Here is a 27,886-nt window from a genome sequence, read left to right as displayed (position 1 = left end):
CCTTCACGTAGTTTATGTTTTAAAAATAGATAGCAATGTTTCGATATATTTTTAAACTCACATTATATATCGTCTGGAAAATGTGAGCTGCGTGGCCTGGCTGTGCGGTTGCGATGTCAAGTGAGAGATTCTGGTTTGCCGAGGAGTTTGCGAGCGGATCTCCCTCGAGGAAGTAATCTTTGCGGTCGTAATTTATTTTTTCTTAACGGGAAAAGAATGGGACGATTGAACTCCACAGGTCTGCGTACATGATATGATAGGGTTGGGGTCGCTTCCTCTCCCATCTCTTCAACCATTTCTTATGCCTCCTAGTTGTCAGGCAGTTTACCTTTACCCCACCCACCCCCTGAACCTTCTCCGAGCAAAAAAAAAAAAAAAAGACCATAACCAAGTCTTGGCAAGAACGTGAACTGTTGTCTAGCAAAGGGCAACTGTTACTCGGCCATCTTGACTCCAGAAAGACTAGCTTTTCAAGACCTGGCAGGCTTTTGCACCCAAGTTTGGTTTTCCCACAACTTTTTGTTTGAAAGTGCAGGTAGAACTGTGAATGTGGTATATAACATATTAATGTGTTTCTTTCTGTAAGGTGCCTACGTTCGATGAATTGGTGTGTGTGTGCGCGCGCGCCTCGAGTAGCTGTTGCAGACGTGGGCTCTGTATCTTTTTAGCACAGTCTTGTCGGTAGCTTGGTTACCACGTGTGAATCCCCTTGTGCGAGTAGGTTTGTGTCGTTCTTCAGAAATCCCGTGAAAGAGAAGTTGGCCAGGCGGAGGTATTCTGTGGAAATGGTCACCCGTTTGCTTAGCGTCCTCACCCCGTGTCGAACCTCGAGGTAAAGGTCATCGGCATCACGGATGGGCCTTGACCTGTCTTTGAGGGAAAGTGACCCTGCGCAAGTGAGCTGCGCCGAGCCTGCAGGTCCGGTGGCTGTCATCACCAGGCAGCACAGGTTGCAGCATCAGCCATCGTCCTGTGCGCGGAGGTCGTTTAGCCGCTCCATTCTTGTTTCCCAGACCATCGTAGAGTCTGGTTGTAAGTTGTAGGCTGACTTGCTGCCTTTGATTGGAGAGAATGGTGTAAACACACTCACAGCCTGCAGGTCTGGCAGCAGCTTAATACTCGCTTACAAGCCCCCAGTCCTCTCTTAACACGCGCCGCCCTCTGCTGCGACTTCCTAAAGCTGCACGTCCATCATTTCCCTCTCTTTAAAGAACCACTGTCGGGTCTTTGATTATTGTGATCATCATCATCATCATCATCATCATCATCATCATCATCATCATCATCATGTACCCTAATGCAGCGTTCATTTTCTCACTGTTTTTTTTTTTCTGTACGTTTTTCTTAACCGCATTATTATGTAGTTTCACTTGCTATCCTGGTAGACATTCCCCTATCAACAAAAGTCCAGTCAGCAGTCCAGCATCAGTTGACGTGTCTGTACAGAGCGCTCAAATATTCCCCATCTTCAGACTGCACGTACGGTACTGTGCCGCCGGGTTAGACGTGCAAACGGATCATAAATATTTATTCTTACGCCAGGAGACGTGGACGAAATTACATGGAGAAAAGGTGGAGAGCCTCTTATAGCCTGCGGCTTTATGGTGTAACAGTCTGCACGGGCGCGTGAGTGTGTGTATGTGTGTGTGTTCGTGTGTGTGTGTGTTCCCGCCTGCTGGCCACAGCCGACAAATATTCCATCATGGCAAAAGCCCGTTGGGGTGTGTGGGCCATTGTTTCACATTTACCCATTGTGTGACAGAGGAGAAATCCTATTACTATCGATTTCTTCCTTTGGAAATAGCATCCTCCTCTCGGCGCCGTGGCGTGCTGAGACCGCCCGCCATTACCATTACTGAAGGTACTCCCAGGGGTGCTTCGCGGCCACCACAGCATCGCCTCGCTGTCTTCCGCAACACGACACCCCGGGGAAGATGGGGAGGTGGGGGAGGGAGGGAGTAAAGCTGTGGAGGAAATAAACTTTGACCTGGAAGAGTTCGACATCCCCAACCGTCCGGCTGTGGGAGTCTGGTTTGAGGGAAGAACCAGAGATTCCGTCATCGATGGATGTTTATCACCTGACGACGAGACGCGGCCGATCACGTGACGTTTTGTGCACTTAACCGAACCGTTATTTCTTGAGGGTCGGTATTTGGGCTAGAGTTGTGGGTGTCTTTTTGTGGAAATTCTCTTTTAAAGGGCAACCAACCCAACCTCAGGAAAATGTTTTTAGTGTCGACAGTTAGGTCTCCCTCGATCTATCAGCCGGGGACTTTAACGACGGGAGTTGTTCGCATCATTGCGTCGATGTCGAAAATGTCGTTTTTCTCCTGTTGCAGCAGCTATGTTTAGCAGACACAAAAGGTTTGCTGGAGGAGCATCTTCTACCCACCACCCACCCCCCAGCAAAAAACAAAAAAAAAAACAAGAAAAAAGAAAAGCCCAACGTCTTACATCATCATCTTTAGGGTCTTGATGCGCGTGCTACAGAGATGAGGTGTCACGTGTGTTGAATTAAGCAAGCAGCACGGCAGACACGGTGACGTCACATTCGGTTCTTGCGCTCAACGGCGTAAGTTGAAGGTTACAACCAGGACGATCACGATGGCCATGTGGCGCCCTCTATGCTCGTAAATCTGACCGGGTGGAGCTTACCTGTCCACCCTCACAGCTTATCCGTTCGCCAACAAAGGAGATGATGATGTTCACAGTTTCGTCGGGACCGGAACAAGTTCCGCGGTCAGAATCGATGTCGTGTTGAAAGGTTGCCAAAGACCCAGGCTGCTTCCAGATGCCTGCAACGCCAGGTGGCGTGCATGTTTCCCCTCCGTTTCCTCCTTCTCGTCCTCCATATCTGAGCAGGACGAACTGTCCTACCTGCTTCTCTCCCCACCACCCTGTAATTGTAGCACAGCCCGTGGACAAGAGGAGGCAAGTGTCGTCACAGCCAGTCTTCGCGCAGTTGTCCATGCTGTCCCATGCTCGTCCACCTCCGGCTCACACCCAGTTCAGTCTCCATAGTGAGGCACTTTGATCTTCGCTTGTAAGCTTTTTAAATGACTGTACAACGTTCGTTGTGACCAAGATTAATAATGAAGTGTGTTGCGAACACGGCGCCTTCATGTCGAAAAAATGTATTGCTAGGCTTTGTGTTTGTGATAGAGAGGGGAGGACATGGTGTCTCACCACCTCATGTCTGAGTGCGGCAGGACTATTTGGCACAGCATCATAGCCAGGTGCCGTTAGTGGGTAACGGAGGAAATGGTGAAGGGGGGAAACCGTTTGTAGAGAAGTGCATGTGGTGGGTGTGATTGTAAGGCAGTGTCTTGTTTGCAGATGTGTTTGATCACAGCAGGTCTAGGTATAAGGCTATGTGTTGATGTTCTGTTATAGTAATGCAATGTCGACTTTTTTGTTTGTTTACAGATCTGCTTGATCACAGAGAAGAACGCCGGCAAGCCACGAGGCTACGCCTTCATCGAGTATGAGCACGAGCGTGACATGCACTGTGAGTAGTTTGGGCACGTGACTCGCTCCCCTCTCACCCCTCACCCCTCACCCCACAACCATTGAAAGACGTTGCACGCTTTGTTTGCTTGCTGTACCAGCATATGCTGAGTACCGGGTCTTACAGCTTACGGAAGCATCATGGAAACAATGTTATTTGGTTTGTAATGGGATTTTCCTTTTGATAAAAGAAGGTCAAAATATAGAATGCTTGCGTGCGAGATGGCGGTGGCTGTCCATCAAGCAGTTTCATTAATACGTTTGAATGCGGCTGCGGGTGAGAGAGAAGGGAGGAAACGCGGTTGAAAAGGGCAAGTAGGGCTTATGAGGCTGAGCCGTGGGTGATGGTGGGAGCAGCCAGAGACAAGCGAGTTCTTTGCCCGCCATCGGCACGGTAGATTTATCAGCCATCAAACCACGCATCGAACCACGCAACATCGGCAATCACGTGTGGTCCGGATGTTAGGAAATTTCGCCATGCGTGTTTTTTTCCTGGGGAGGAAAGTTGGGTTGGGGTCGTCAGAATTATCTTTTTTTCTTTATTTTTTCTTTTTTTTTTTTAAATAAGTGGTTCAGTCATCTATGTCAGTGGTTCTCAAAGTTTTTCGGACCGCGGACCACTTTACCTAAGTAAAAGCTATGGCGGACCACCAAGGCCTAAGTAAAAGCTATGGCGGACCACCAAGGTATAAAAATCGCTCTGTACTATGAATTTCAAATTTAAATTGCCGCATTTGTTTCATTTTAATTCAAAACTAAATGTCCCTTTGTGACAGTAGTATAGTAATAAGTTGACATAAAACTACGTATACCTTGTTCTTTTTAATTAAAATATTAATGCGAGGAATACATTACTTTAAACATCACTTTGCTAACATATGACGACTGTCAGCCTAGTGGTCCGCGGACCACCTGACTCATGCCCGCGGACCACTAGTGGTCCGCGGACCACACTTTGAGAACCACTGATCTATGTGACTTCTTGGTGTAAGGTCTAGCACTGGCCCAAATAAAACTTCTCTAAATGCCTTAAGGACACTGGATGTGCCAACAAACTCCATGGAAAAAGTCTGCCCATCGCTGTAAATTGAGGGAAAAAATCTGCAAGGTCTGTTATGTATATCTCGAGATAATCCGTGTTTCAGCATGCACTAGCAACCTAACGATCCCTTGCACGCCACACAGGGTCAGTGAACCCATCCCATTGTCTGACTAGTCGGAATACAAGAGGAATCGTAGGCTGTGACAAGGTGGGGAGGTCATCAGATACAAAGTCGTGTGACTGCCGGGGGAAACAGGAGGAACACGCGCCTGTGGGAGGGTTATGAGTGCAGAGGTCAGGGACATAACTAAAGAACTGGAACACTTCGTCAGACCAATCGCATCGTCGCGCTCTTCCGTTCTTGGCAATGGAAGCCAGTGCCATGTGATCGCGGGGAATGAGGAAATACCTCTCCAGACCTGCCCCTCCACCTCCAGACTCACCAACCCCCGCACTGCAGGTGCCATGTGTTAGACGCCCCCACACACCAACGCACGCGAACACGCGCACAGACACGTGGCCAGCAGTGTGGTAGCGCAGTCGTCGACTTCAAAGAAAGCATCGGCCAGCTATTCTTGAAGAAACGCGTCTACCAACAAAAACTATTTACAAAGGTGCAAGGTGGGGATGCGGGTGGAGTGGGTAGAAATGCGACAGGAAGAGCTCTGCAAAACGGTCTCCTTGACTGTTGACGTAATTCAGCCATGGTCACCGGCACGACTGCATTGTGCCGCCACTGGCAGGAGTGTTTAGAGTGTCGTCAATCACTGAGAGGTATTAGGTTCCCCCCTTTCCTTTCCTCTCCTCCACCCCACTCCCCCACCTTGTCTTCCTCGAGACCGCGCTCGCCGTTAGAACCAGAGAGAGAGAGTGGTCTCCGCGCCGGCCTTCATTAGGGCTGAGTGGCTCCCTCTTCGGCGCTTCTTACTCCACAGTTGTTGTTGGTTTTTTTTTTAATAATAGGGTTCCGTGGAGCTTGTCAGATAGTCGCTCTGGTTGTGGTGTTTGAGGTTTATTTTCTCTCTGTATTGATATGTTTTACATATTACCTACCTAGCCTCTCCACTAAAGTTATTTTGATTCTTTAGTGTAGTGAGAAGGAAGTTCACGGTAGCCGTTGGACACGTGTAGATGTTAGGAGACCGGACAACGTTAAAGTTGTGGAGTCTGGAACTCTGACCACTGACAAGCATCTGGCCGCGACACGCGTCTGCTTGGGGTGGGACCTCAACTTCCAGTGGCAGGACCACAGTCTGCTGCTAGTGGCATAAACGTCACAGCACGTCACAGTCGAGGACTGACGGGCCTGTGTCTGCAGAAGGCGGACCGTTGTCGGGCCTGCTCGGCGCACTGGTGTCAAGACCGTGCAGGGAAGATTGTCAGGGGGGATTTTCTCCCTCCCGTCAGTGCTTTTGTTGCTGGTGACGTACTGAGGGGAGGAGGCGGCCGGTCCCAGAGGGCTGTGCGTGACGTACTGGTGCTGTGAGAGACGGCATCAGATTTATTTTGGGCATGACGTGTAGCCCACATGCAGCAGATAAGGAAGGACCGCGCAATAAGCGCACACTCGGCAGTATGGGGAGCGGCGGGTAGGGGAGGTGGGGTAAGGAATGCGGGAGGAGGGTGAGAATGGAGGTGGTGACCTTCAGTTGGAGGGAGGGATGGGGCGATGAGGTGGTTGCACAAGGTCTCTGGTGGTAGTGACGCAGTAAAAACAAGTGTCCAGTCGGGGGTTGTTGCTAGTCAGTGATTTATAGGGTCGGTCATCGTTACTGGGAGGGGAGACGCTTCCAACTGCGGAGAAGAGCGATGTCCTTGGTGTGACGAGAATGCAGGGCCAATGGTGGACGCGGAGGATCAGGACGAGCGAGGCTTGCAGTGGGCAGTGAGGGCGGTGATCGGCAGGTGGGAAGGCAAGCAGCAGGTGTTGTTAAAAGATGCTGTGGGTGACGAGAGTGGGCTACTGTAGTCTGACGGCCAGGGTCACCACAGAGCGAGGCTGGCGATCACCTGATTATACACGGTAGATAATGACAACAGGGCGACTTGCCAACCACCCCTGTCCCTCTCTGAAGACGAAGCAAGCGCTGTTGGTAAGAATGAGAGGGATTATGCGAATAGTTTGCAATCACGGAATGCCGGAAGGTCGGAGTGGGTATCAGACTGAATTAATTCAAGTGAGAGGAAGTGTTCCATAGATTGTGTTAATGGCGAGGCGGTCGAGTGGCGGTCTACCACATCGTGCCAAGTGCCCAGTCAGACGACGTCGTTCGCGCGATGTCGCCATTTGTATGCAGCTGTTGTTGCTGCAGCTGCATCGGGCATCCGGCGGAGCCGCGCAGCTGGAAAGTGGGATGTTTGAACACCCGGTCATAGAGCGCACGGCCGCACTAAGAACTGCTCAGTAAGGCGACCTGAGACTTGCTCCACGTTATACGAGCTGACGACCGTTTGGTCCAAACCTTCACAACCGCCTTTCCTCCTTACTCGGCACCATCATTCCATTGGCATCTGAGTATTTGTATCGTCAACACTTTTTCCGAGGAAAGGGGAGAGGTTGAGAGAGTTGGGTCCAATTATAGTGGGCCACAGTAGGGAAAAACAATTTCAAAAGCACTTGTTTTAGAAATGCTTTAATGTAAAACGCGTTTTCGAAAAACCTTAATGGCAGGCGTAATGACCGAGCGTAAGATCGTGTTTCTAGCTTTTATTTTATGTGGTTTTGTTGTTGTTGTTTGGTTTTTTGTTGTTCTTTTTGGAGCTGGCCTTATATTCGGGGTGGTCTGCGATCTGGAGTTGTGACTAGGGGACCGGGTAGTCCTTGCTGTGGCGAGGTGGGAGATAAGTCATGTGAAGGAACAAGACAGGACGTGGGCCACGAGTCGCAGATTACAGTGATAAAACATTCAGTCACACCTAGTCACTGCCGGCATTGCCCTACCTATATTTAGTTCACATGGTGAAAAATTCACGAGGCTTAGCGGCCTCTTGGGGGTTTGAACCGCGGCTGTCAGTAAGTAGTACGGTATACCGTTCCACCCCAGCCTAGTTGTGAACACGGGTGCAGTTCACGTCTGTACCCGTGCACGCTCTCCTGGTCAGGTTGGTTTTTATGGTTGCACGAGAAAGCCTGGATATAAACATAAGACCGGAAAGCCGTGGTATAGACAGCCAGATGGCCACTATCAACACTAAGGATGTCATGAACATTTCCCGCAGCAAGCTGTTTGCAGTGTCTCCAGGATGTCGCCTGTACTTGTAATTAAGGGGAATGGTGTGATGTTATACAGTTATTCATTAGTAATCAACCGTAAATTACTCAACACGTGATAGCCTATCCTGTATAGTTCCTTCTACTCTTCCTCTTAGTGCATGCATAGTGTGTGTGTGAGAGAGAGAACGAAAGAGAGAGAGGTGGGTTTGCAGGATAAAGCCCAGTTAAGGAAGATAAATGGCAGCCAACATTTTGCCAGGAAATGTATTAAAACATTCTCTTTACTGGCTTGAATGCTAGTTCCCAAAATACACCGTCTGTATGATGCCAGTGCTTGTTGTTTCTGCCAGACAGCGGTAGTATCCAGGTTATAAGGCTTACACCATCCTGTATGGCATTCCCATATTTGTGCATCATCATCACCACAGTATCATCATCCTCATAATCACCATAATCATCATCACTATTATGATTGTTAGCATGTGTATGACAATGTCTTCACTGTTTGCTATCGCCCACAATGTGCCCCATGTCTGTGTCCCATCACTACCGTGGCGAACTAACAGACATATTCCTTATTTCTCCTCCAGAGCCCAACATGCGGGCCCACGTGGCATCCATGTTGCCTAAACATTGCAAAGTTCCCACTGAACGCTTATAACGCTGCCACTTGGTTTGTATAACTGGGTAAGACTTGGGTTCACCAACTGATCATTCATAGTTATTTCAATTTTTGTAAAACGGGATTTTTTAAAGTACTTTTTTGACGATGAAATCTAAAGGAGAGAGAGCATGCAGCTAGAACTAATTAAAACCACACACCCTGCAGAAGTTTAATTAAACTACTCGTCTTTATTTTGTTTTTAATTTTCTAGAGAAATTACAAGTTTATAAAAACACTTAAAACTTTAATAGGTGTCTTGGAGCTAGGAATTAGGCTCAGCTTAGTTTGATTTCAGGGAAAAGGCATTGTGCCAGAGTGCGAAAACTAGAAATAAAACTAAATAAAGCAAAAACAAATTAATGAAGCAAACTTGCTCATTTCTCTCTGGTCGCTGAGTTCAGAAGAGATATTTTGAAAGGTGTACTCTTGGTCGAGTGAGATAAGTGGTGCTGCTAAATGTTGCCAGACTTGTCCACTTACATTTTTACCGTCAACTTCCAGTCCCCCTCAACCCCCAAAGCCGCCTCCCACAAATAAAAATATTTGTACTGCCTGAGTATCAGGTTGTATGTTTTGTGCCTTGGCTAATGGTGAAGATTTTATTGATAAAGACTACCATGTCATGGCAAGCTGTGCCGCTAAAATAATAATAATGATGTGAGGTTAAACAGTTGAAAGTGTAGAGAGGAAATAGTCGCCGATAGCTGATGCAATGGCGAGAATGTCCCAGTCTTAAAAAGTTACCACAGGGGTACGAATTTTTGTAAACATTGCATTATTAAACAGGTAATGAGGCATACTTGATAGACTTCTCATTTTCACACAGGTAAGAAAATGAGATTTTTTTTTTTTGCCATCATAGAAAGAGAAAATCTTTCTAGAACCATTTTTGCAGAAACTAAACGAGAGAAAGAAATGTGTATAGTCAGTTAGTTAGTTGGTTTTTGTTAACAAAACTTGCGATGTCAGGAAAGCATCACATCTCACGGTGAGCCACTGTTAGCAGCTCTTATACAAGCTGCGATGTAACCACCCAGGGTACTTTGTGACGCACTCACGGGGTGGGAGATGGGAGGGAAGTAATAGAGGTGAGGGGAAGATTGAGCAAGAAAGCAAATTGCTAGAGGCCGGGAAGGAGGGAGGGATTCGGCTGCTCTGGCCTGTGCGAGATGTAATGCTTTTCCATGACAACGTTCAGGTAAGCCGGGTAAGTTACTGGGAACACCTTGGTGGATCGAAAACACCGGTGGGCTTGCAGCAGGCCGTCCCTGGTTACTGGAGACTGTGTCGCACGCTCCTACTCGCGCTAGAGGCCGGGTTTGACCCCCGGCCGCCGAGCTCACGCACCTTCACAAGTCACGGCGTTGGCCAGACATTTTGACCAAGTGGTAGGTTAGCAAGACGTAAGTGTGGGTGTTTCTTCTCAGGCCTCCTCCCCCTGACGATGCCCCTTCCGTCCCGCACAGTTGTTTCCCTTGTCCTGTGTCCCACGACTTGTTGTCAGCAAGTGCTTCAGGTCTGGTGCCAGACATTTGTCACAACGTAGTTTGATGTGCGACAGACGGGTAAGTGAGCACCTCGAGTCCACCTTGCAAGCAGGATGCTCAGCAGGGGCAGGTAAATCAAGCCGGTTTCTATTGTGGCAGAAAAGTACGTTCCCTCCCTCACCCTTACCCCCCACTATTCTTTGTCCCCGACTCCCAGCCCCGTCACCACGAGAAGAGTAATCAAAGCAGAATGTGGAAGTGAATCCTGCTTTGTACGAGACGCCAGGTCATTGACAGACTTGCGTCTACATTGGTGTCCCAGTCCCCTACCTTCCAAATGTTTCAAAATGGAGGAGGTAACTCCTGTACCTTGTGTATGTGTGGCTTGGTGTTTCGTCACAGACGTTACATGGAGCGTGACACTAAGGCTGTCAGTTTGTGTTGTGTTGTCGTGTGACGTGCCAGGTAAGTATGAGGACGACTTGACACTGGAAGGCGCGTACGTAACACTACTCACGACTTCAGCGGGTTGACGGCAGTGACATCACAGACAGTACTCACGCCAGGACACGAATGACTGAGTACAGGGAGAGACTGGACACTGGCTTCTCAGGACCTCGATGGGTGTTACTGTTGAAGTCGTGTGTAATGTTGGTCGCGCCCAGCTTTCAGTAGAGACTTTGTTCTTTTCAGCTGTTGTCGTCTTTATTTCTCCCCCGTGTCTTTGTTTCTCTTCTACTCTTCACCTCGCAGAACAATCGGCCTTGTCTTTGTTCGCCAGGATATTTTTTTTTTTTCTTTACTCGGATTTTTTCATTTTTTCTTTAATGGGGTTTTTAAATACAAAATTACGCACGACCCATGAATTTGGTTCTAGTAATAATAAAAGTGTCAACTATAGTTCAGTAAGTTGAAGACAAGGTCGAGGAAGCTGAGGTTTGTGACCCTGCTGACGTAGGGCTGACGGCCACGACAGTGTGACGAACTGGCCGTGCGTGTGTTGTGACGTGTGTGCGGTGTGCACGGCCCTGTGTGTGACTCTGGCTCCATGTCTGTGTGACAGCGGCCTACAAACACGCCGACGGCAAGAAGATCGACGGGCGCCGCGTGCTGGTGGACGTGGAGCGGGGCAGGACGGTCAAGGGCTGGCGACCCCGGCGACTAGGTGAGTACATCTTCATTGCCCTTATCGTCATCAGTAGTGAGCGATCGGGGTGAGGTGGGGGGGGATGTCAGGAAGGGATGAACGTATACGTAGTACACAAAGAACTAGTGAGGCCAGTCATCGACCAGCAGCGCTTTGGGTTGTGGGAAATCCAGGGACTCCACCCTGCCCCACCCGCTTTAGCGATGTCTGTGGGTGGTGGACGTGAGTACTTGGTCACGAAACGATGGCACGAGGGAGTTGGAGAGACATAGTATGGAGGTATAGTGCTCGTTGCCATCTATATTGGGCCTGTAGTCGCCATGGCTACGGGGCGGAAGTAACTAATGGCGTAGCCGGTCGAACAAAGTCGGGTGGGGCGGTTGTAGTGAGGGTCAGAGGTTAATTTCTTTATCGACTGGGCGCAATTAGCGCCGGGAGTGGGGTGGAGGGGTCTGCAGAGCTGGAGCATGGAGATTGCCTAGCTGTTAATTTAGCAAGGCAGATTGCCCGCGGTGAGGCGCCCTGACGGTGTCGGCAATTACCTCCGCTTGTCAGCGATTACTTGCAACGGCTGTTACTTTCATCACCCTTCCCTCCTCCCCTCCCTCCCACACCCGGCACTGCTACTGGGGGGGGGGGGAGGCTGGGCGGGCTAATCTCTCGGAGCACTTAGAAGTTCCTGGCAAAAAGGCACGTTTGGTGTCCTGGCAACTCACTGTGGACAGTGCAGTGAATAATGTGAGGGTTTACAGGCTGACTGTCGCGGTTTTCACCGGGTACTTTGGTTTCCTCAACCCTGTGTGTGTGAGAGAGAGAGGGAGAATGATGGTGAATAAATGTGTCAGACGCATTTGATATGTACTGATAAGTGAGTACTCGTGCGACCTGATGTATATACCCGCCTTTGTTGGCGCTTTATCTCTCGCTGTCTTGATGGATTGATGGAAAGACATCCTGGACAGTAGCCAGAAACAATTATGCCAGTCTCCTTCCTCCTTCCCTGTTGTCCGAACAAAAATCACTACTACTAAATACGAGTATTATTTATCACACAATCCTTACAATGGAAGCAAGATAAATAAACTCGTACACCTCCCACCACTTTCCTAGTGCACGCTGCCATACACAGATACAGGCGTGGATGAAGTGGTTGGTGTGGATGGTGTGGATGGTGGAGGGCGTCACGCAAAACATCAAAGCGTTGTCGCGCCATGCCACCTGGGTGTTGGCTCTTCTTCCGAACGACCCAGCGTGACCCTTGTAGTGTTGATCTAATACACCAGCCAGCATTCACGACCGTCCCCCCTCCTGTAAGTTGAGGCTCCCCCTCCCTTTTCTCTGTCATCACACCTCTCGTCCGTACTACCCTCCATTAGCTAAATTGTTGCTGCCTTTCTAGCCGCTGGGAGGCCAAAAATCTTTATTTTCATTGGTCGGAAGTCACATGTAGCGGCAGCCAGCAAAACGATTTGTTTGATTGCTTGTGAATAATTAACGAGTGCATGCCGAGCGGGTAGACGGGTGTGGTAGACGGCCCGCCATGCTGGTGGTCAGCGGGACAAGGCGCCAGTGCAAGGGAGACTAATTGATGGCCTGCCTTGCCTTCTCCTCACAAGAGTTCTCCCTCGTTGACACCGCCATGGTCTCCACATGTTGAGTACACGGAGACGTGGCGAGTACTGCTAGCACAGCGCACGGTATTTACTATATTTGCAATGAAGGTGTATTTTGATAATAACTGAAACACTTAGTTTTTGTCACATCAATATTAACAACGCATAACTTTCGTAGACTTCCTTAATTTATATTAAATAATAATATAAAAAAAACTAGCTTTAGCATGCAGTTGCTGCTGTTTATAAGCAAAACCTTGGATGCTTTACAAGCTCTGCAGAGTTGAGGAAAACCTGATTACATGAGAATTATTATTTTATTAGATATTTAAAAGTAGATGTATTTCCTGTCTGTTTATTTTGTCATTTGGTGTGAGCAGTTTGCCGCGATCGGCCGAAGAGAAATGTGGGTGTTACTAGCATGTAATGTGCAGTTTTTTTTGTGCCTCGTCAGTAGGTGAGCAAAACCACACATTCCTCTCTGCCCCTGCCAAACAATTCGCGTGAATGAATAGAGTTAGTACTGTTTATGGAGTCGTTGACAGCTCTTGATAATTCTGCTGCCACACGCGGACTTGTCTTTTGACTGGGTCCGACTGTCTGCCGCTAAGAGTTGCTGTGTTTGATTGAGAAATTTACCACCGCCCGCTCCCTCAGAGACTTTACATCAGGTGGGATTTCACCCCTACCTCTAACATTCACGTGTTGCTCTCCTCCCTCCCGTTACCCATTTCCAAACCTCTACCGTACAATGCGCTTCAATCATTCCAGTTATTTTCTTGCAAACCGTAGGACTAGATCTTCTCACTGGTTTTTGTTGATGTGTAGTTCTCGTTTTTGCGTTCATCACATGCACATTTCATGATGTCACAGTGCGTGGAACAATAAGTAACGCTCAGGACAAGGCCAGCGGGAAATGTCATCAAGTAGATGGTGACTGCTTACATATATTTTACACACATACATACACACGTGCACAAAAGCTGGGGCTATGTCTCTGTCGTGTAAGGTTTGAGTTGTCGAATGACTGTGCAGACCTTTCAGACCTTGTCATGACTCTCAGGTGGCGGACTGGGAGGCACACGCAAAGGGGGTCCGGACGAAAACACGCGCTTTTCTGGACGCGACGAGTATTCACAAGGCAACGCGGGGTGAGTACTGTGCACTGGCTTACGAGCCATTTGTTCTTTACATTCGAGATAAACCCTTTGGACGTTTGGAACTGGATGGATCAGTATGGTACTGGTATGAGGCTTAAAAATAAAGGCGAGTGTGATATCTAAAGGTTTAGGTGACAGGGAAGTATGAAGAATGAGGTACAAGTACAAGACTGATTGTGAAAGATCGGTGAACTTAAATGGTGGGGTAATCTAAGACTGGTTACTAGTCAAATCGTCGTTTATTTCCGGAACAGTAGTGTTCAAATAAGGCTAAACAAAAGGTGTGTGTGAGACATTTGTTGAAATCAGGGGAGGCAACTCACTTCAGGTTCCGTCCCCACCGTTCCTGATTCTTCCTCTTGCTTTATTTCCATCTCTGGCAGCTTTGAAGAGCAGGCAGGTGCTGGTGCTGGTGGTGGTGGAGGAGGAGGAGGCGGCGGCGGAGCTGGTGGAGGTGGCGGTGGCGCTGGTGGTGGTGGTGGTGGTCGAGGTGGCCGTGTAGAGCGCTCCCGCAGCAGAGAGCGGCGACGCCGCAGCAGATCGCGCAGCCGTGAGCGCAACAAGCGGGGCGCCAGCCGAGAGCGGGAACGACGCCGCAGCCGCAGCAAGGAACGACGTAGAGACAAGGAGGAGCGTGGGCCTGAAGGTGAGACAAGCAGCCACGTCAGTGTGCGTGTGTGGTGAGAGGTACTTAAGTAGAGCATACACATATATAAGTCCTAGGGTTGATAAATTGTTTGACCACGTGATCTAGGCATACCCTGGGTTACTTGCCAATCTGCCGATGTCTTAATTTATAGGAAGCTTCGTAGTAATGAAGTTAAAGGTCACTCGTACCTCGTTTATTTTACTTTTTCTTAATGTTCATCCCTGCTGACCCGTAAGACGGGGACCTTTAGTTTATCAGCCATTCTGTGTCCTACTACTGAGTCCATAGCTAACCCTATATAGTACCTGATCCGGCCCGCCTCCTGTCTCTGACCGGCCCGCCCGCTCGCTGGAGTAATATACTATATATACAGTATTGGGTAAACTGAGTTAACTATATTAGTCCGGCCCTCTAGAACCATCCCAGTTTCTCATCCGGCCCTCTAGAACCATTCCACTTTCTCATCCGGCCCCTTGGGAAAATTAATTGCCCACCCCTGCTATAGTAGCATTACTTACCTTTTGTTCATGACTACAGTCCCAGATCGTTTGTGCGCTGGACATTAGGGACTGGGACTCAAAACCCATCGCCCAACCACAAACCATCTCCCTAGTATATATATATGGTAACAGATGTTTTGAGGAAGACGTGTGGTCACTTACAGTGAACCTCGTGCAGTTTCTTGGCACTAAAGCCAGTAGACTGTAAGGCCATCTAATTTGCATGTTCATTAAAAATGACAAAATAACCATGGGATAATTGCACTGGGTAGAGAGTGTACTGTGATCTGGGGCAGGTTTGGAATTGTAGTTGGAAAGGTCGTGTGTATGAGACATGTACCTGAGGGCAATACTGAGCAGTAACCCTCAGCCTTCTCGTCGCATGTCTCATCTCTGTCTCTTCCTTACAGACAAGCACCCGTTCTTAAGCTGTGCGCATGCGTGTTGAGTTGTGACAGCTTTCTTTCATTCCTGTTCTGTTCTTTCCTTTTTCTCTTTTCTTCACTCTTTCATATGTTTTGGAGGTGGTGAGGGGAGCGTGTGGACTTTGCCTCAGCCCGCTTTGTGTCTTGTTGCAGTGGAGGACGAGGACACTCGCAAGGACAAGAAGCGCAGTCGTCGCTCGCGCTCACGTGACCGCAAACGCAGCCGCTCACGGGACAGGAAGCGCTCGCGCCGCAGCCGTTCCCGTGACCGCGGGCGACGTTCGCGCGAGTTCCGCATCAAAGAGGAGGCGGAGGCTAACCTGGAGCCTCCCTTCGGCGACAGCAGCGGCGGCGGCTACAACAACTATGACGCCTCCAACGGCGCGGGCGGCTACGCAGGGGCTGAAGGTGACGGCAACTACATGGGCGAAGACTTCGGCCAGGTGCGGGTGAAACAGGAGCCCCAAGATGATGGCTACCCCGCCTACACCGCTAACTTACAGCAGGACCAGCAGGACGAGGGCGAGCAGTGAGCCTCGGTGGCCGACGGGACAGAAACTGTGAAGGGGGAGGGACATGGAAATGAATGGGGTGGGGGAGAACAGGACTGGTCGCACTAGCTGTATTTTATTAATTGGAAAAGTTTTTACTCTGTAATGCCAACGTTTCATAGACGGAACATGTGTTGTAGGCAAGAGTCCGACAAATACTTGTGCAGACTTGTGTGACTTTATTGACCAAGTATCCCGCTTCCTTCTTATGAGTGTATTAACAGATAATCTACATAACGACTTTCAAAAGGCTGTTGGAGGTTTAAGAGGGGGCGGGGTAACATGATTTTAAGACTTTTTTGTCATAGTTGAAGGTAAGAAGTCTTGACCTCTTATGGCGTCTAGACTACACAGGTGACGTCTGATAGGTGAAGTGATGAGGGAATCATGACAGTTGCCATACTCGCGGGCTGGAGACCAAACCGTCGCTTTCTGCGACTGCACTGGCCTCGGCTCGCTGGTGTCCGTGCCACGGGCCGGTATCAATGACGCGACCTCGTCCGTGTTCTGAGTAGTTATCTCCCTTGCTTGCTCCAGACTTTACCCGTGAAACCCTTTTTTGTTAGCTTTGTTTTTGTTAGGGTTAGGGTTAATAGTATAACAAACTGGAAGGACAGCACACGAGCACAAGTTTCACAATGTCGGACTGAATTTCTACACCTATTACCTTTCTGGCAGATGATGACGCTTTCTTCTCCCTCCTCTTCTCCCCTCCTCCCCCCAAAAAATCTGGTCGGAAGCTAGAAATGTTAGTAGACAGTAGTCAGAGTTTGCGTTGGGAGATTGAGTGCGTGCGTGTTGGGGTAGATTGGGAAGCCTAGACTTTTTCACCTGCTGTGTTCGAACCTATAACAGACCTAGGCTGAAATCCTGGTGAGCGTTGGCTGTAAGGCAGGTACAACGTTTGTTTTTAACCAGCCCCAGTGTATGAAGTGTAGCTACTGAAACCTACCTTACAGCGGCGACCTGGAAACGAGTGGTGATGTGACGGACCGACACCTGCTTGCGTCTTACACTTTTGCTTTTGTGCATTTTATTGATGTGGTCTTGAGAGTTGCTAGAGTTTAGTTTGACTTGTTTGTGTTGCACATTGAAGAGGGGGATGGGAGAAGTTCGTCGAGGAAAGAATAAAACTGACAGCACTAAAGAGTTGTGATTATTTGTTGGATTGTTGCTTGTGCGGTCACACAGCTCGACAGGTTGATGCTACAGGTGTACGCACACATTTCCATGCTGTACAAATGGTGCTAAGGAACTTTTTAGTGAACAACTTCTCCACCTAGCCTGTCGTCTCGCGGCGAGAATTGCCTCTCGCCTTTTCCTCGTTTTTTTCTGGCGGTCTTAAGTTTTCTATTAGAGTAAAAACAAGAACCGCATGGTGATCATTATTGCCCCTATGGAGGACAGTAAAGATTTGCCTGCGATAGCATGTGGTCGTTAACTTTCTAGTTTAAAAACAAAAAAACTGAGGGGAGGCCTGCACTCTGACGTCATTGCCTCTCAAGATGATGGAAGGAGAATGCGATATCTGCTGGCATCTAATCTGAGGAGAGAACAGCTTCCTGCTTTGTTGATGAAATTAGCGTTGGGTCGTCGGTCTTCTGTGGGTTGCTAACCACATGTACAGCGAGAGTAGATGAGAATGTTCGTGCTAAAAATAGCTTGGGGCCGAGAGCATGGAACGTCGCTAGGTGTTGGGTAGCATGCATGTCTACACCACAAACCCCTTGAACACTCGGTAAATTAAAGCAGCTTCGTCGACTGCACTAAATCTTGAATGAGCGACACTTTTCGGTCTGAAACAGAAGGGATCAGCAATCACTGTCAATCCCAGTTTTGGTCTGAACCAGGAAGAACCCGAGTAAGACAAGTCGCGAACTAGGTTCAGGGTGAGAAACGAAAGTAAAGAATCAAGTCGTCTACAGCAATCATTCTTGTAGGACCAGTTGTTTGCGCAAGAAAAAAGAAAGCTTGATCACCAGTTTGAGGTTATTTATTAAGAACAGACTTCGGACAAAACCTTCGGACGTGGCAAAGAAGGCCGATTCTTTCCAATTCCTTACGATCTTGGCACCCCGGCACCTGCTCTTGTATCCGAGTTTTGTATCAAATGTACAATTTATAAAAAAGAAAAAAACTCATTGTAAAAATGTTTATAAAGTGGGACTTGACAGTGATCATTTGCCGTTAGGATTGTTGCTGATGTCGCAGTGGGTTCGGTCTTGAAAGAAATGACCTCTAAGAACCACATTTGGTTTAATCAAACAACTGACTCAAACCTGCAGTAAAGGTAGGGAGTGGCAGACAACCGCACTCAGTTTCTAAATCGGGCAACAGAATATTGCAGATATGCACTTGATGGAATTGTTAGGTCTCAGCACCGAGTTCCTGCTAGAGCATGTGTAGAGAAAACTGCAAAATGTCCGGTGAAGACTTTGTTCTCTTGGTTGTAGTCCCAGCGCGTGCGTGTTCGATTACGTAGGGCAACATACTTCCATCATTTGGCTCTTGCCGTTCTATAACCTCCGATGCTGACACCATTGAGGATCAACAATTCACCAAACCCTAGATGACCACTATTAACGGAAGATGAAGAGGTAGCGAGGAAGAGAAGATGAGCATCGCTCTCGCGAAATAGAAAATAACGAGAGAAAGGTCACAAACAAGGTGACCTTTTAGACGACTATCGATGTCTGAAGGTGCAACTCTGGAGGGCTGGCACCAAGAAGGCGAAGAAAACTGTGTCATGGGTTCAGATCTCGTCTCCTACCTACCGCAGTAGATTTGTCTTAGTCGCCATCGCAACTAAGGTCTAGTCAGGAGACAAGGAAGCTTTGGTATTGCATTCAACCAAACGTGTCGCAATAACCGCCTCTGTGGTGGACACTATAATCAGCCCGAACCACCCACCACCACACCCCGCAGGTCCGTCATCTCGAGACTGTGCCAAAAAATATTGAAGCACTCCTGTCCAACCCTAGACACTGGTGCCCTCAAGACCACCAATCGGATAAAGTAGTCTGTGATGAAAGGTCAGCAACATTATTGTCGTCTGTTGGACTGTTTGTGTGTGTGTGCGCGCGCGCGCGAAGGTGAGTGATTGACACTCTATTGAAATGAATTGTGATGATATTTAATTTCCGCAATGATGATATTGTCACGAACCAACGGGGGCCATCATCAGGTGAGCCAGCAACAAGACCTGGAGTAAAATTTCAGGGTTCCGCTAAGCTTCAGTTTACATTTGAGTAAGAAAAGACAATTTATATGAATCTTAATGGTATGAATCGTGCAAATCAAGCAGGAAAAATAACTACAAAATGGGAGACAGAGACCCCGCATTAAAATGACTGAATATTAAAAAGTTTCAAAACTTTGGCCTTCTCGTCGGTTTTTCAGAAACGTTCTACAGCCAAGAAATCCGAGCCGAGAGAATGGCCGTGACGCTAGGACACAGGTTGTTATGGCAACACAATTTCATTTTTAGCCTCGATATAACGATCCTGACGAATGCCCCTAAAGTATCGAACCCTGTTAATGAATTCCTTGACCTTTGTGGCCGGCCCGCTGGCTGTTTGTGGGTGCGGGTTGCGCGGTGCAGGGAGGACTTGTGCTCCTCCTGTCATTAGTCTTCCCTTCTCTCGCTTGTCTTCGTCACTGAACTCGCCTCATGAAATGTTTAGTCTCGGGAGGAGCAAAGGCGTGTTTCTGACTCGTACTAAAACTATTGTGTACATTGTGCCTCCCCCTCCCATTCCTCTCATCGGCTGCAATCGTGAAATGGAGGCTGATCACGAGTTAGTACACTTCGTCAATACAGTTTCAGAAAAGTTAGAAACCAAAACGAATAAAGGACACAAGCTTGTTATCCATATTTGTATCTATATTAAATTACTTGAATTTAATTACTAAATTATTGTCTTTTTTTATTTATTTAAAAAATTAATTGCAAAACATTCCATAATGATTTGTAATCCTCGTTATAGAGAACCCAGACATGTTAAAAGCCAGAAAATTGAGGAACAGGAGCTTCCAAACAAAAAAAAACTACAGAGAGAGAGAATCTCAATAAGTAAATCCAAAAGCTGTGTTTTTAACAGGATATTGTGGATGGCGGCTTGAAAAAGAAGAGAAATCAGTCGATTAGGTGCCTGCTCAGTCGAAGGATTCAGCAAAAGAATAACATGACTTACTGTTTGTACTGCTGGGTGTAGGGTAGAGATTGATTGGCAATCGATTCTTTCTCCCAGCAATCTTTATTTTGACAACAAAAGAAAAAGGAAATTGTGTTAGTAAATCTTGTTTCTCTTTATCTGAGCGGATTGGGGGAGGAAGGGCGGGAGTGATGAAGAGTCCACTCCATTCAGTCATCTGTCATAATGTATTGTAGTTCACAAGACGTCCAGCATCTCGACCAGCCACTCGCCAGTCGTCGTCCATCATGTCCACGTCTGCCAGGCGTGAAAGACGTTGTAGCCGTTACTGCCAGACCAAACGTAAGTAATTACTCAAGTTCCAGACAGACTGTAAACTGTCGCAACGACAACAAGAACCCGCTCCATGATGTACGAGTCGTGGGCACAGACTGAGATGTAGATGTATTATAGATGTATGAGAGATGTACAGGCTTGTGTTCAGAATGGACAGACCTGATGTACAGGCTCGTACTCAGGTTGTATATATTTAACTTGACACAAAAGCTCTCCTTCCCTGGCCTGATGTTCAGTCTCACTTTCTGAATGTGCTGACCGGAAACATGTCGACCGAGACAAACACACCCTACACTGCAGCTTCTGGAGATAAACGCAAATTATTCATCTTAATAATCACGTGGTCTTACTTTGTCTGAGGTTTTCTGACTTATCTCCAGCTTCCACGACTCTCCCTCTCTGTCTCCAGACATAAGGGACAAGCGAGAGAGAGAGAGAGAGAGGAGGAGAGAGGTTTTTAGAAGCCGAAGCAAACGATTGGCTTCATTGGAGGAGGACAAACATTTGCCGTCAGTTGGCCGACACATTGTAAGCTCGCTCATTTGCTCTCAACGGTCGATTTATTGACTAGACTGACCCACCCCACCCCGACCCCCAGTTTCTACTCTTGCTTCCCCTTCTTTAAAAACGCTATTTTTCTCTCTCTTCCTCTGTAGAGTTCATTGTCCTCGTCAGGGGACAGAGAGAGACAGTTAGCTCACACTGGATGCCTCCACACCGATGCTGTGACCTACTCCGAGCAGCTTCATCAACAGTCGTGTAGCTGTTTCACATACTTGTGATTATTAAAATTCTGAATTATTAGCCACACATAGCTACTGAGGTTAGTTCCTCCCAACATTTTCTCCTACGTCAGCAATACATTAAAACAATTACACCATTCACAGAGCTGTTTGCTGTGTTTATGTTAGAATTATTGTTTACCATTTCAGAAAATGTTTCAGTTGTTTCATGATAGGATTGATCACTTCTTCTCGGCCTGTTATTTCCATGCCTTTCTCTTTGAGTGAGACATGGTCGACTGACACTGTCAACTGAGAACAGCTTTAATTATGGAGGTGATTAGAATATCCACTAGGAAGACATCATATCAAATAAACTACTTTTTTTTCTTTTGGCTTTCTGAGAATAGGAAGACAAAGTGTTCATCTAGATAAATATTTAAATTAAATAGGTCCATTGAAAGTACGCGATAAACTGATGAACTGGAAGGTAACGGGATGCTAAATGCGATGAAAGAAAATAATGGACTTGAAGCAGTTGGCTGTTGCACGTCTGTAGTCTTGTCGTTATAATAATATTATATATATATACTAAATATTATATAGTGTTCTCCAAGGTGCGAAGCCACACACACAGAGAACAGATTACAGTGTCTTCCTTTCTTCGTTCTTTCCGAGATGAAAGACGTTGTCCCAGAAACACGCTGACTAAACTATCATCGATAATCGATGACAGTGCTCGTCTAAGGGCACGACGGGACGGTTAAGCAAAGTCCTGGCATTCGTGGACTGGCACGAGGTGGCGAGTCCCTCCTTCTCTCCCCGGCACGAAGCAGGCTGAGGAGGAAAGTTGGTCCAGAAACTCTTCTTCATTTGTCCCAGTGTCACAAAGCAGCTGACAGCAACCCTGTGTGTGTGGAGGCTAAATAACTGTTTATTTACTTTTGGTGGGAGGTCTCATAAATCGTTTGATTGACTTTCTCAACGTGTGCATTGTGTAGGAGGTGGTGGTAGAGGAAGGGGTGTTGAGGAGAGTCCTAATATTCGAGAAATAAGAAATAGATAATAAAATGAGAAGCACACTTCTGAAAGAAATTCAAAGTAGATATTGATGAGTATGTACTTCCACGAATATGTGGAAATTCTTTTATTTTTAGATGTAAATGTAATTATTTGTTTCGCACCCCACGCAGTTTACAAACAAGAGAACAAGAATCGGCACAAGTGGCGGTTAGAGGAGGATGCGGGCTGTGGCGATGACAAGGTGAGACAGCACTTGTAAATAGAGGAGGCAGCCTCCGACTGTGCCATGTAATTAGGTGGGTCGGACAGGGATGGATAAAGTTCTCCTTAATGTATTACGAGAGATGCAAATATTGATTGCCAACAGGAAAGTTCTGACAATTACATCGATGGGAGAAAAATGTTACACCATCGACCGACATCTCCTTATCGCCGACAGCACTGCCAACCTGCAAACTGAAATGCAGTGGCAGAGAGAAGAATCGACATTTTGAGCTCTTTACACGCGTGGTGGGACTGTAAGTGGAATTACCTGGACTAATACATGGGAGGAGGCGTACCTGGACAGTCAGACCTTTCTCTCTAGCAGCTTCCGCAGTTCCTCTGTAATTTTGGTTAAACAGATACTGAAACCTTGAATACAGCTCAAACTCCTCAAGGTCCTAGTAAATCGTAGTTCTGAACCTGCAGTACTAAGTACATCTCTGAGCCTGACATCGCCACCGTCGTTTGTTAATGGATCCTGTATATAAACTTTCGTAGTTTGTTTGTTGTTGTTTTTTTTCTTTCTTTCTTCACCAAAAGGCGTGTGGCGCCTGTTTACATGACAGACTGCTCATCTCAGCTCATGGCACCCCTTACTTTTCTTTTAAAATATTCGTTATTCTAGTTTATTGTGTCTACCTGTCTCTATTGACCTTCTACAGTCCATGCAGGTATCTGCACACTTCGTACTATGCAGATACTGGCCTCATGTTCGTTACCAGGGCAACCTTAATGTTTGTCTATTCAGCATCATCTTGATGGACTTCTCTCTATTATATCACGCACCATCAGCAGACAAGAGTTTTTCTAATATATACTTAAAATACACTATCCAATAAACACCTGGCGTTTCAAACTACTAACATGGCTATCCTTCATTAGCATCTGTAATTTTTACTGTTCTCATTTGTTGTACATCTTTTACCGTTCATATTGTTCACATATTTGATTAGCTCTCAGAGCATCACATGAATCTTGTGGTAGAGCGATACAATTTTTTTATTATTATTCAAGTTGTGATTTTCATTATTGTTCTGCTTCACCAAAATAAACAGCGTTTCGACCTCAAGCTAATGGATGTGGCAAGAGAAAAAAAAAGCCGTTATCAAGTAGATGTGGAAATAAAAAAAAATTACTGAAGTCCCAAGTGCAAGTGGAGCTGAACAAATTGAATTTGAGACTTCTGTAGTGTGGACGAGGCTGATGCCCTCTTGGAAAGATTGGCTTAGGAAAGCACTTCGCCGCTGATTATTGAATCTCACTGATGGTACATTCTTCTTGAATGTGTGGCATTTCTAATTCCGTGTGTGAGACAGAGGAACTTTTATTCAAAATATTACTTTATTTAGAAATTTTATTTTATTAAAAAATAATATTTCAGTTTTCAAGAAAATGTCTGTGGTTAGCTACCATTATGTAACCGCACAAAGCGCTCTCATCATCTGAGTCCAGAACATCCAAATTAGTCATTTTTCCCTCTGAGGTACCGCATGAGACAAAACTGACTTCCGATTTTCTAGGAATTCCTATAATACAACCTCTGCTTTGCACTACAGAAGTCTTTGGTGCAAAAACTCGATTGACATTTGACCTTTGTATCTGTTAGACTTGACGAGACAACATCAACAGTCATGTGACTAAAAGTCGATCAGACGAACAAGGCGTGGATCGCTCTCAAGACGCAGGGTGTCGAGCGAAAGTAAACTGAATTACTCACGACCTTTCACCTGTCTGCCCAGGAAATGGTGGAGGAAGCGAAGCCAACATAAACCACAACTTCAACATCTATGCTGGGAGATGGCAGCTACACAAACAGTATGGACTGTCATATCTAAACGGCCAGAATCAACATTTGTTTTCATATCACTGTGATTTTCACAAGGTTTCAATGGGTTATAAATTTGATATTATTATTTATTTTAGACCATGTTATAGTATAGTTGCGTCCTTTGGAAAGTTAGGTGTATCTGCTTTTGTTTGTGTTCGAGGATATGTTTTTTTTTTAAAGAAAAATCTACGTCCAACTGGATTCCACACAGGGACGCACGAGGAGGTTCATTCAGTTTTGCAATGGCATTCTTCTATTTTTCACATATGAGATCGTTTGCGTGTCAGTGATTGCAACAATGGAGTATGTAGCTTCCACAAGTTGCTGTCGTTCGCTATGGAAACCAGCTCTCGAGATGAAACTTGCAGAGCGTCCACAGGTTTGATGTCGAGGGGACCTGCAGCGCCCATCTCCTCCCTCAGTTCTTGGAGGAGCCGACACTCCTGTAGGATACTCCTGTAGGATACTCCGAGGTTTGTTCTGCAAGCCCACAACAGCACACGGTGTAGCTTTTGGTGTAGGAGATGCATTAGCCTGGTGTAGCTGCCCCGTTAATTCTATTACTGTTTGTAACTTATCATCTTTGACGACAATATTCTCCAGTTCACTTTTTTATCATTTTGATTTGATTCCAAATTTTACAAAGCAATCTTAAAATCAAGGATATCAGTGTTTGAGGACAATGGCGGCGTCAGTGGACTGATCCAAACCTGTGTTAGACGCGAGTGTAAGTAAACTGAAGCAAGAAACCAGAAACTTAAAACGGAAACGACTCAGCACATCGGTTCCTTGATGAACCCAACTAGATGGATGAATTGTCACAGAAGACAAACAAAGCCTCAGTGACCCGAGAAACTGCAAACGATCAGAAAGAAGCGATCCAGGGATAATTATTTTGCACAGTTCACTCTGTGAAAAACAGTTTTTGTTGTTTTATAGGACGGGATTTGCTCAGTTATTTTAGAATGATGATTGCGAATGCTTGTCAGGATTGTACCACAAACCATTTTCAGCTGAAGAAAAAAAAAAAAAAAAAAAAAAAGAAAGCAAGAAATAAGCTAACTACATGTTGTAACTAGAAGCCAATAGGTAATCTAGATCCTCATATTCGCTGCAGAGGTGTGGAGAAAGCAGGGTGGAGAGTGGTTGTGCACCTCCGGTCCATGGTTGCGAAGCGACTGGAGGCGAGGAGCGGCCGTTGAGAGTTAATGCGATATTCGTGCCTGGCCACCCCACACACCTGTGTGTTTCTCCTGGCACAGGCAGCAAGTCCAGCTCCGCCATCAAACAATCGATTTCAATCACAAGAAAAGCAATACCAGCGTCAGCAGGGGAAGTAGGCTATCGACCTCCTTCACTACAGGAATGCGTTCACCTATACACGTGCAGGCGCGCGCGCACACTCACAGTCTGGAGGAAAACAGATAACGGTTTATGGAAACAAAAAATATTTTTAAAAAGCTATCGGTCAGACAGGTTCGGCTCGGCTAACCACCCTAAGAGGATACAATTGCCAACAAAAAGGAGGGAGTGCGGGGAGAGAAGGGAGGGTGTGAATGACCCCATTGATTGGGACATGTTTCTACCCGGTGATTGTTCCTCCATCCCACATTTTTGGAACCTGTAAGTGTAATTACTGAAATAATCGAGGAGATGAATTACCGTTCAGCTAAATTTAGAGCTAAATTTCCGCCACCACCCGTTTGATGTCCTCGCTGATGACGCTCTGACCTCGGGTACAATATTCCAACGCGACGGTCTGTGTGTTTGTGTGAAAACTGTTGGAAGAAAACTCCACTCACCGTCAGGTGGGGGAAGATCAGAAGAAGTTCAATGCAGGTTAGGTTGGAGTTTAGTCCTAGGATAGCGGCATCTGCATCCCAGCTTCAGCAGCGAATACCCTGGGTGTCACGAACATGATGAGCATCCCGCTAAACATTACACTTCCAATCTTCTGTCGTTCAGTGTGCCGTTCCACTGTGTGCACTGAACACCTTTCATCCAAGACCAGGAGTTAACCAAGGCAATGTTTTCTTGGATTAAGCACCAAAGGAGGTTGTCTTTATTTCCCGTGGGAAAAAACTTCCTCAGTACAAGACTTCACGAGGGCAATAGTGTCGGCTGTCTCTGGAAGGAACGTTATCGCCGGAGAAACAGACATTCCAGGAGGACTGCTTCCAGACCTTCTTGCTGGCGAACTAGTCGGCGCGTGGTGTGAGCACCAGCAGCATGAGCCGGAGCCTGAGCCTGAAGAGCTAAGGGGAGAGGAAGATGGTGGGAGGACAGTGGCGGAGGATGGGAGGATGTGGTCTCCCCCTCCCCGTCCAGTGTTTGACCGCTGCACTGGTTGCGTTGCTGGCTGATTGACAAAGATGGGGTAAAATTCGATGGCAGAAAAGCAAGACACATGCCAAGTCTAGAGACAAAATTTCCCCTTCCCCATCCCCAGCATATGACCAAAGAGGGAGGGGAGAGAGAGAGAGGGAGGAAGGGATGGAGGCAAATGTTGAGCAGGTCTAGTCCTGGGCGGATGGAGGGAGCCACTCGCCTAATCGATGGTCTGCTCGATAGACACGATCATTGATGCCAGTTCGCTCATTCACGTGCCAGTCTTTTCGGGCTTGGAGGCTATGATAGCATCTTCTCTCCCGACTTTCTCTGTTAGTTTCAAAAACTGTTCCTTTGAGGAACCTTGCAGTCCGCTGAAGACGGCAGTTGAAACATTATTCTGAACTGTTCTGAAATTAGTTCTTCGCACGGGGGAAAAAGCTGAAAACTTCCTCCTGAACCACCCACGCCCACTGGCTGGACAACTCCCCTGGCCACCCAGGTGACAGCGGGGGAAGAAAGCTGGTCTTAGTCTTTCAAACCCTCGGCACGGGGAACTGTTCGTATTCAATCCTTTACGGTTACTAAGCCACGAGTCTTTCGCTTTCTACTGAAGAAAATGAGAGGAAACTTGATTATTAATGTTGCTGATCTCAAGCGCCTTGTCTGTGGATGAGGTGGAGGACAGCGATGGCCTCAGTGTTTCAGTGGATGTTTAACGCAAATTATAGTCGTCGTGGTTTTCATTTATTGTCTGAGATGGAAAAGGTTCCCCCACATACTGCTGTCATCTCTGGGGTTCATCGGTTCTCGGGTCCCGCACTGTTTCGGACTCTTTCGTGAAGGACAATAAATTAACCTAATTCTTGGCGTCACCTGCAGGAGTGGAACCATCTCCCAGAGCACATTAGTCAGTCAGCGTTGAAACTTGTTAAAAACTTCTTTGTTAAAAAAATAGTTTGATTTTTGGATTCGTATCACGATTACACCTCACAATTCCTTTTGCGATAACATTTTTCATTTATCAACTTTATGTTTGTGCTCGATTTTCGCTTTTTTTTTTTACTTTCAGCTTGTATGTGTTATTGGCTAAGTGTGCGTGTGTGTGCCTCGGTTGTTGTTTCTGGTGTTTGAAATATTTATTGGTCAGCCCAGAGTCAGCCTGCTGTGGCTGTGATAGTGCGAGATGTGAATGTTATCAAGACAGCGATTGCTTATCATCCCAGTCTTCTTCTCTTTGCTCAGTTCTCACTCAGTGTACTCGGGTTGGAA

At 46.9% G+C, this 27,886-nt stretch overlaps 1 protein-coding gene across 1 annotated transcript in view; it reads left to right on the top strand.

The window, feature by feature from the left end:
* Positions 1–17,108, top strand: part of LOC112560092 (U1 small nuclear ribonucleoprotein 70 kDa-like) — a 69,713-nt gene extending 52,605 nt beyond the window's left edge. The window contains exons 6-10 of the mRNA XM_025231667.1: positions 3,427–3,508; positions 10,978–11,079; positions 13,738–13,825; positions 14,218–14,480; positions 15,562–17,108. Of these exons, the coding sequence (XP_025087452.1) occupies positions 3,427–3,508; positions 10,978–11,079; positions 13,738–13,825; positions 14,218–14,480; positions 15,562–15,941 (915 nt within the window). The 3' untranslated portion in view covers positions 15,942–17,108. The remainder of the gene's footprint in view (positions 1–3,426; positions 3,509–10,977; positions 11,080–13,737; positions 13,826–14,217; positions 14,481–15,561) is intronic.
* The last annotated feature ends 10,778 nt before the right edge of the window (positions 17,109–27,886 follow it).

The sequence above is a fragment of the Pomacea canaliculata genome, linkage group LG3 (genome assembly GCF_003073045.1).
Source record: "Pomacea canaliculata isolate SZHN2017 linkage group LG3, ASM307304v1, whole genome shotgun sequence".
Lineage (NCBI taxonomy): Eukaryota > Metazoa > Mollusca > Gastropoda > Architaenioglossa > Ampullariidae > Pomacea > Pomacea canaliculata.
The sequence above is the reverse complement of the archived record's forward strand: the minus strand, read 5'-3'. Positions and strand labels throughout refer to the sequence as shown.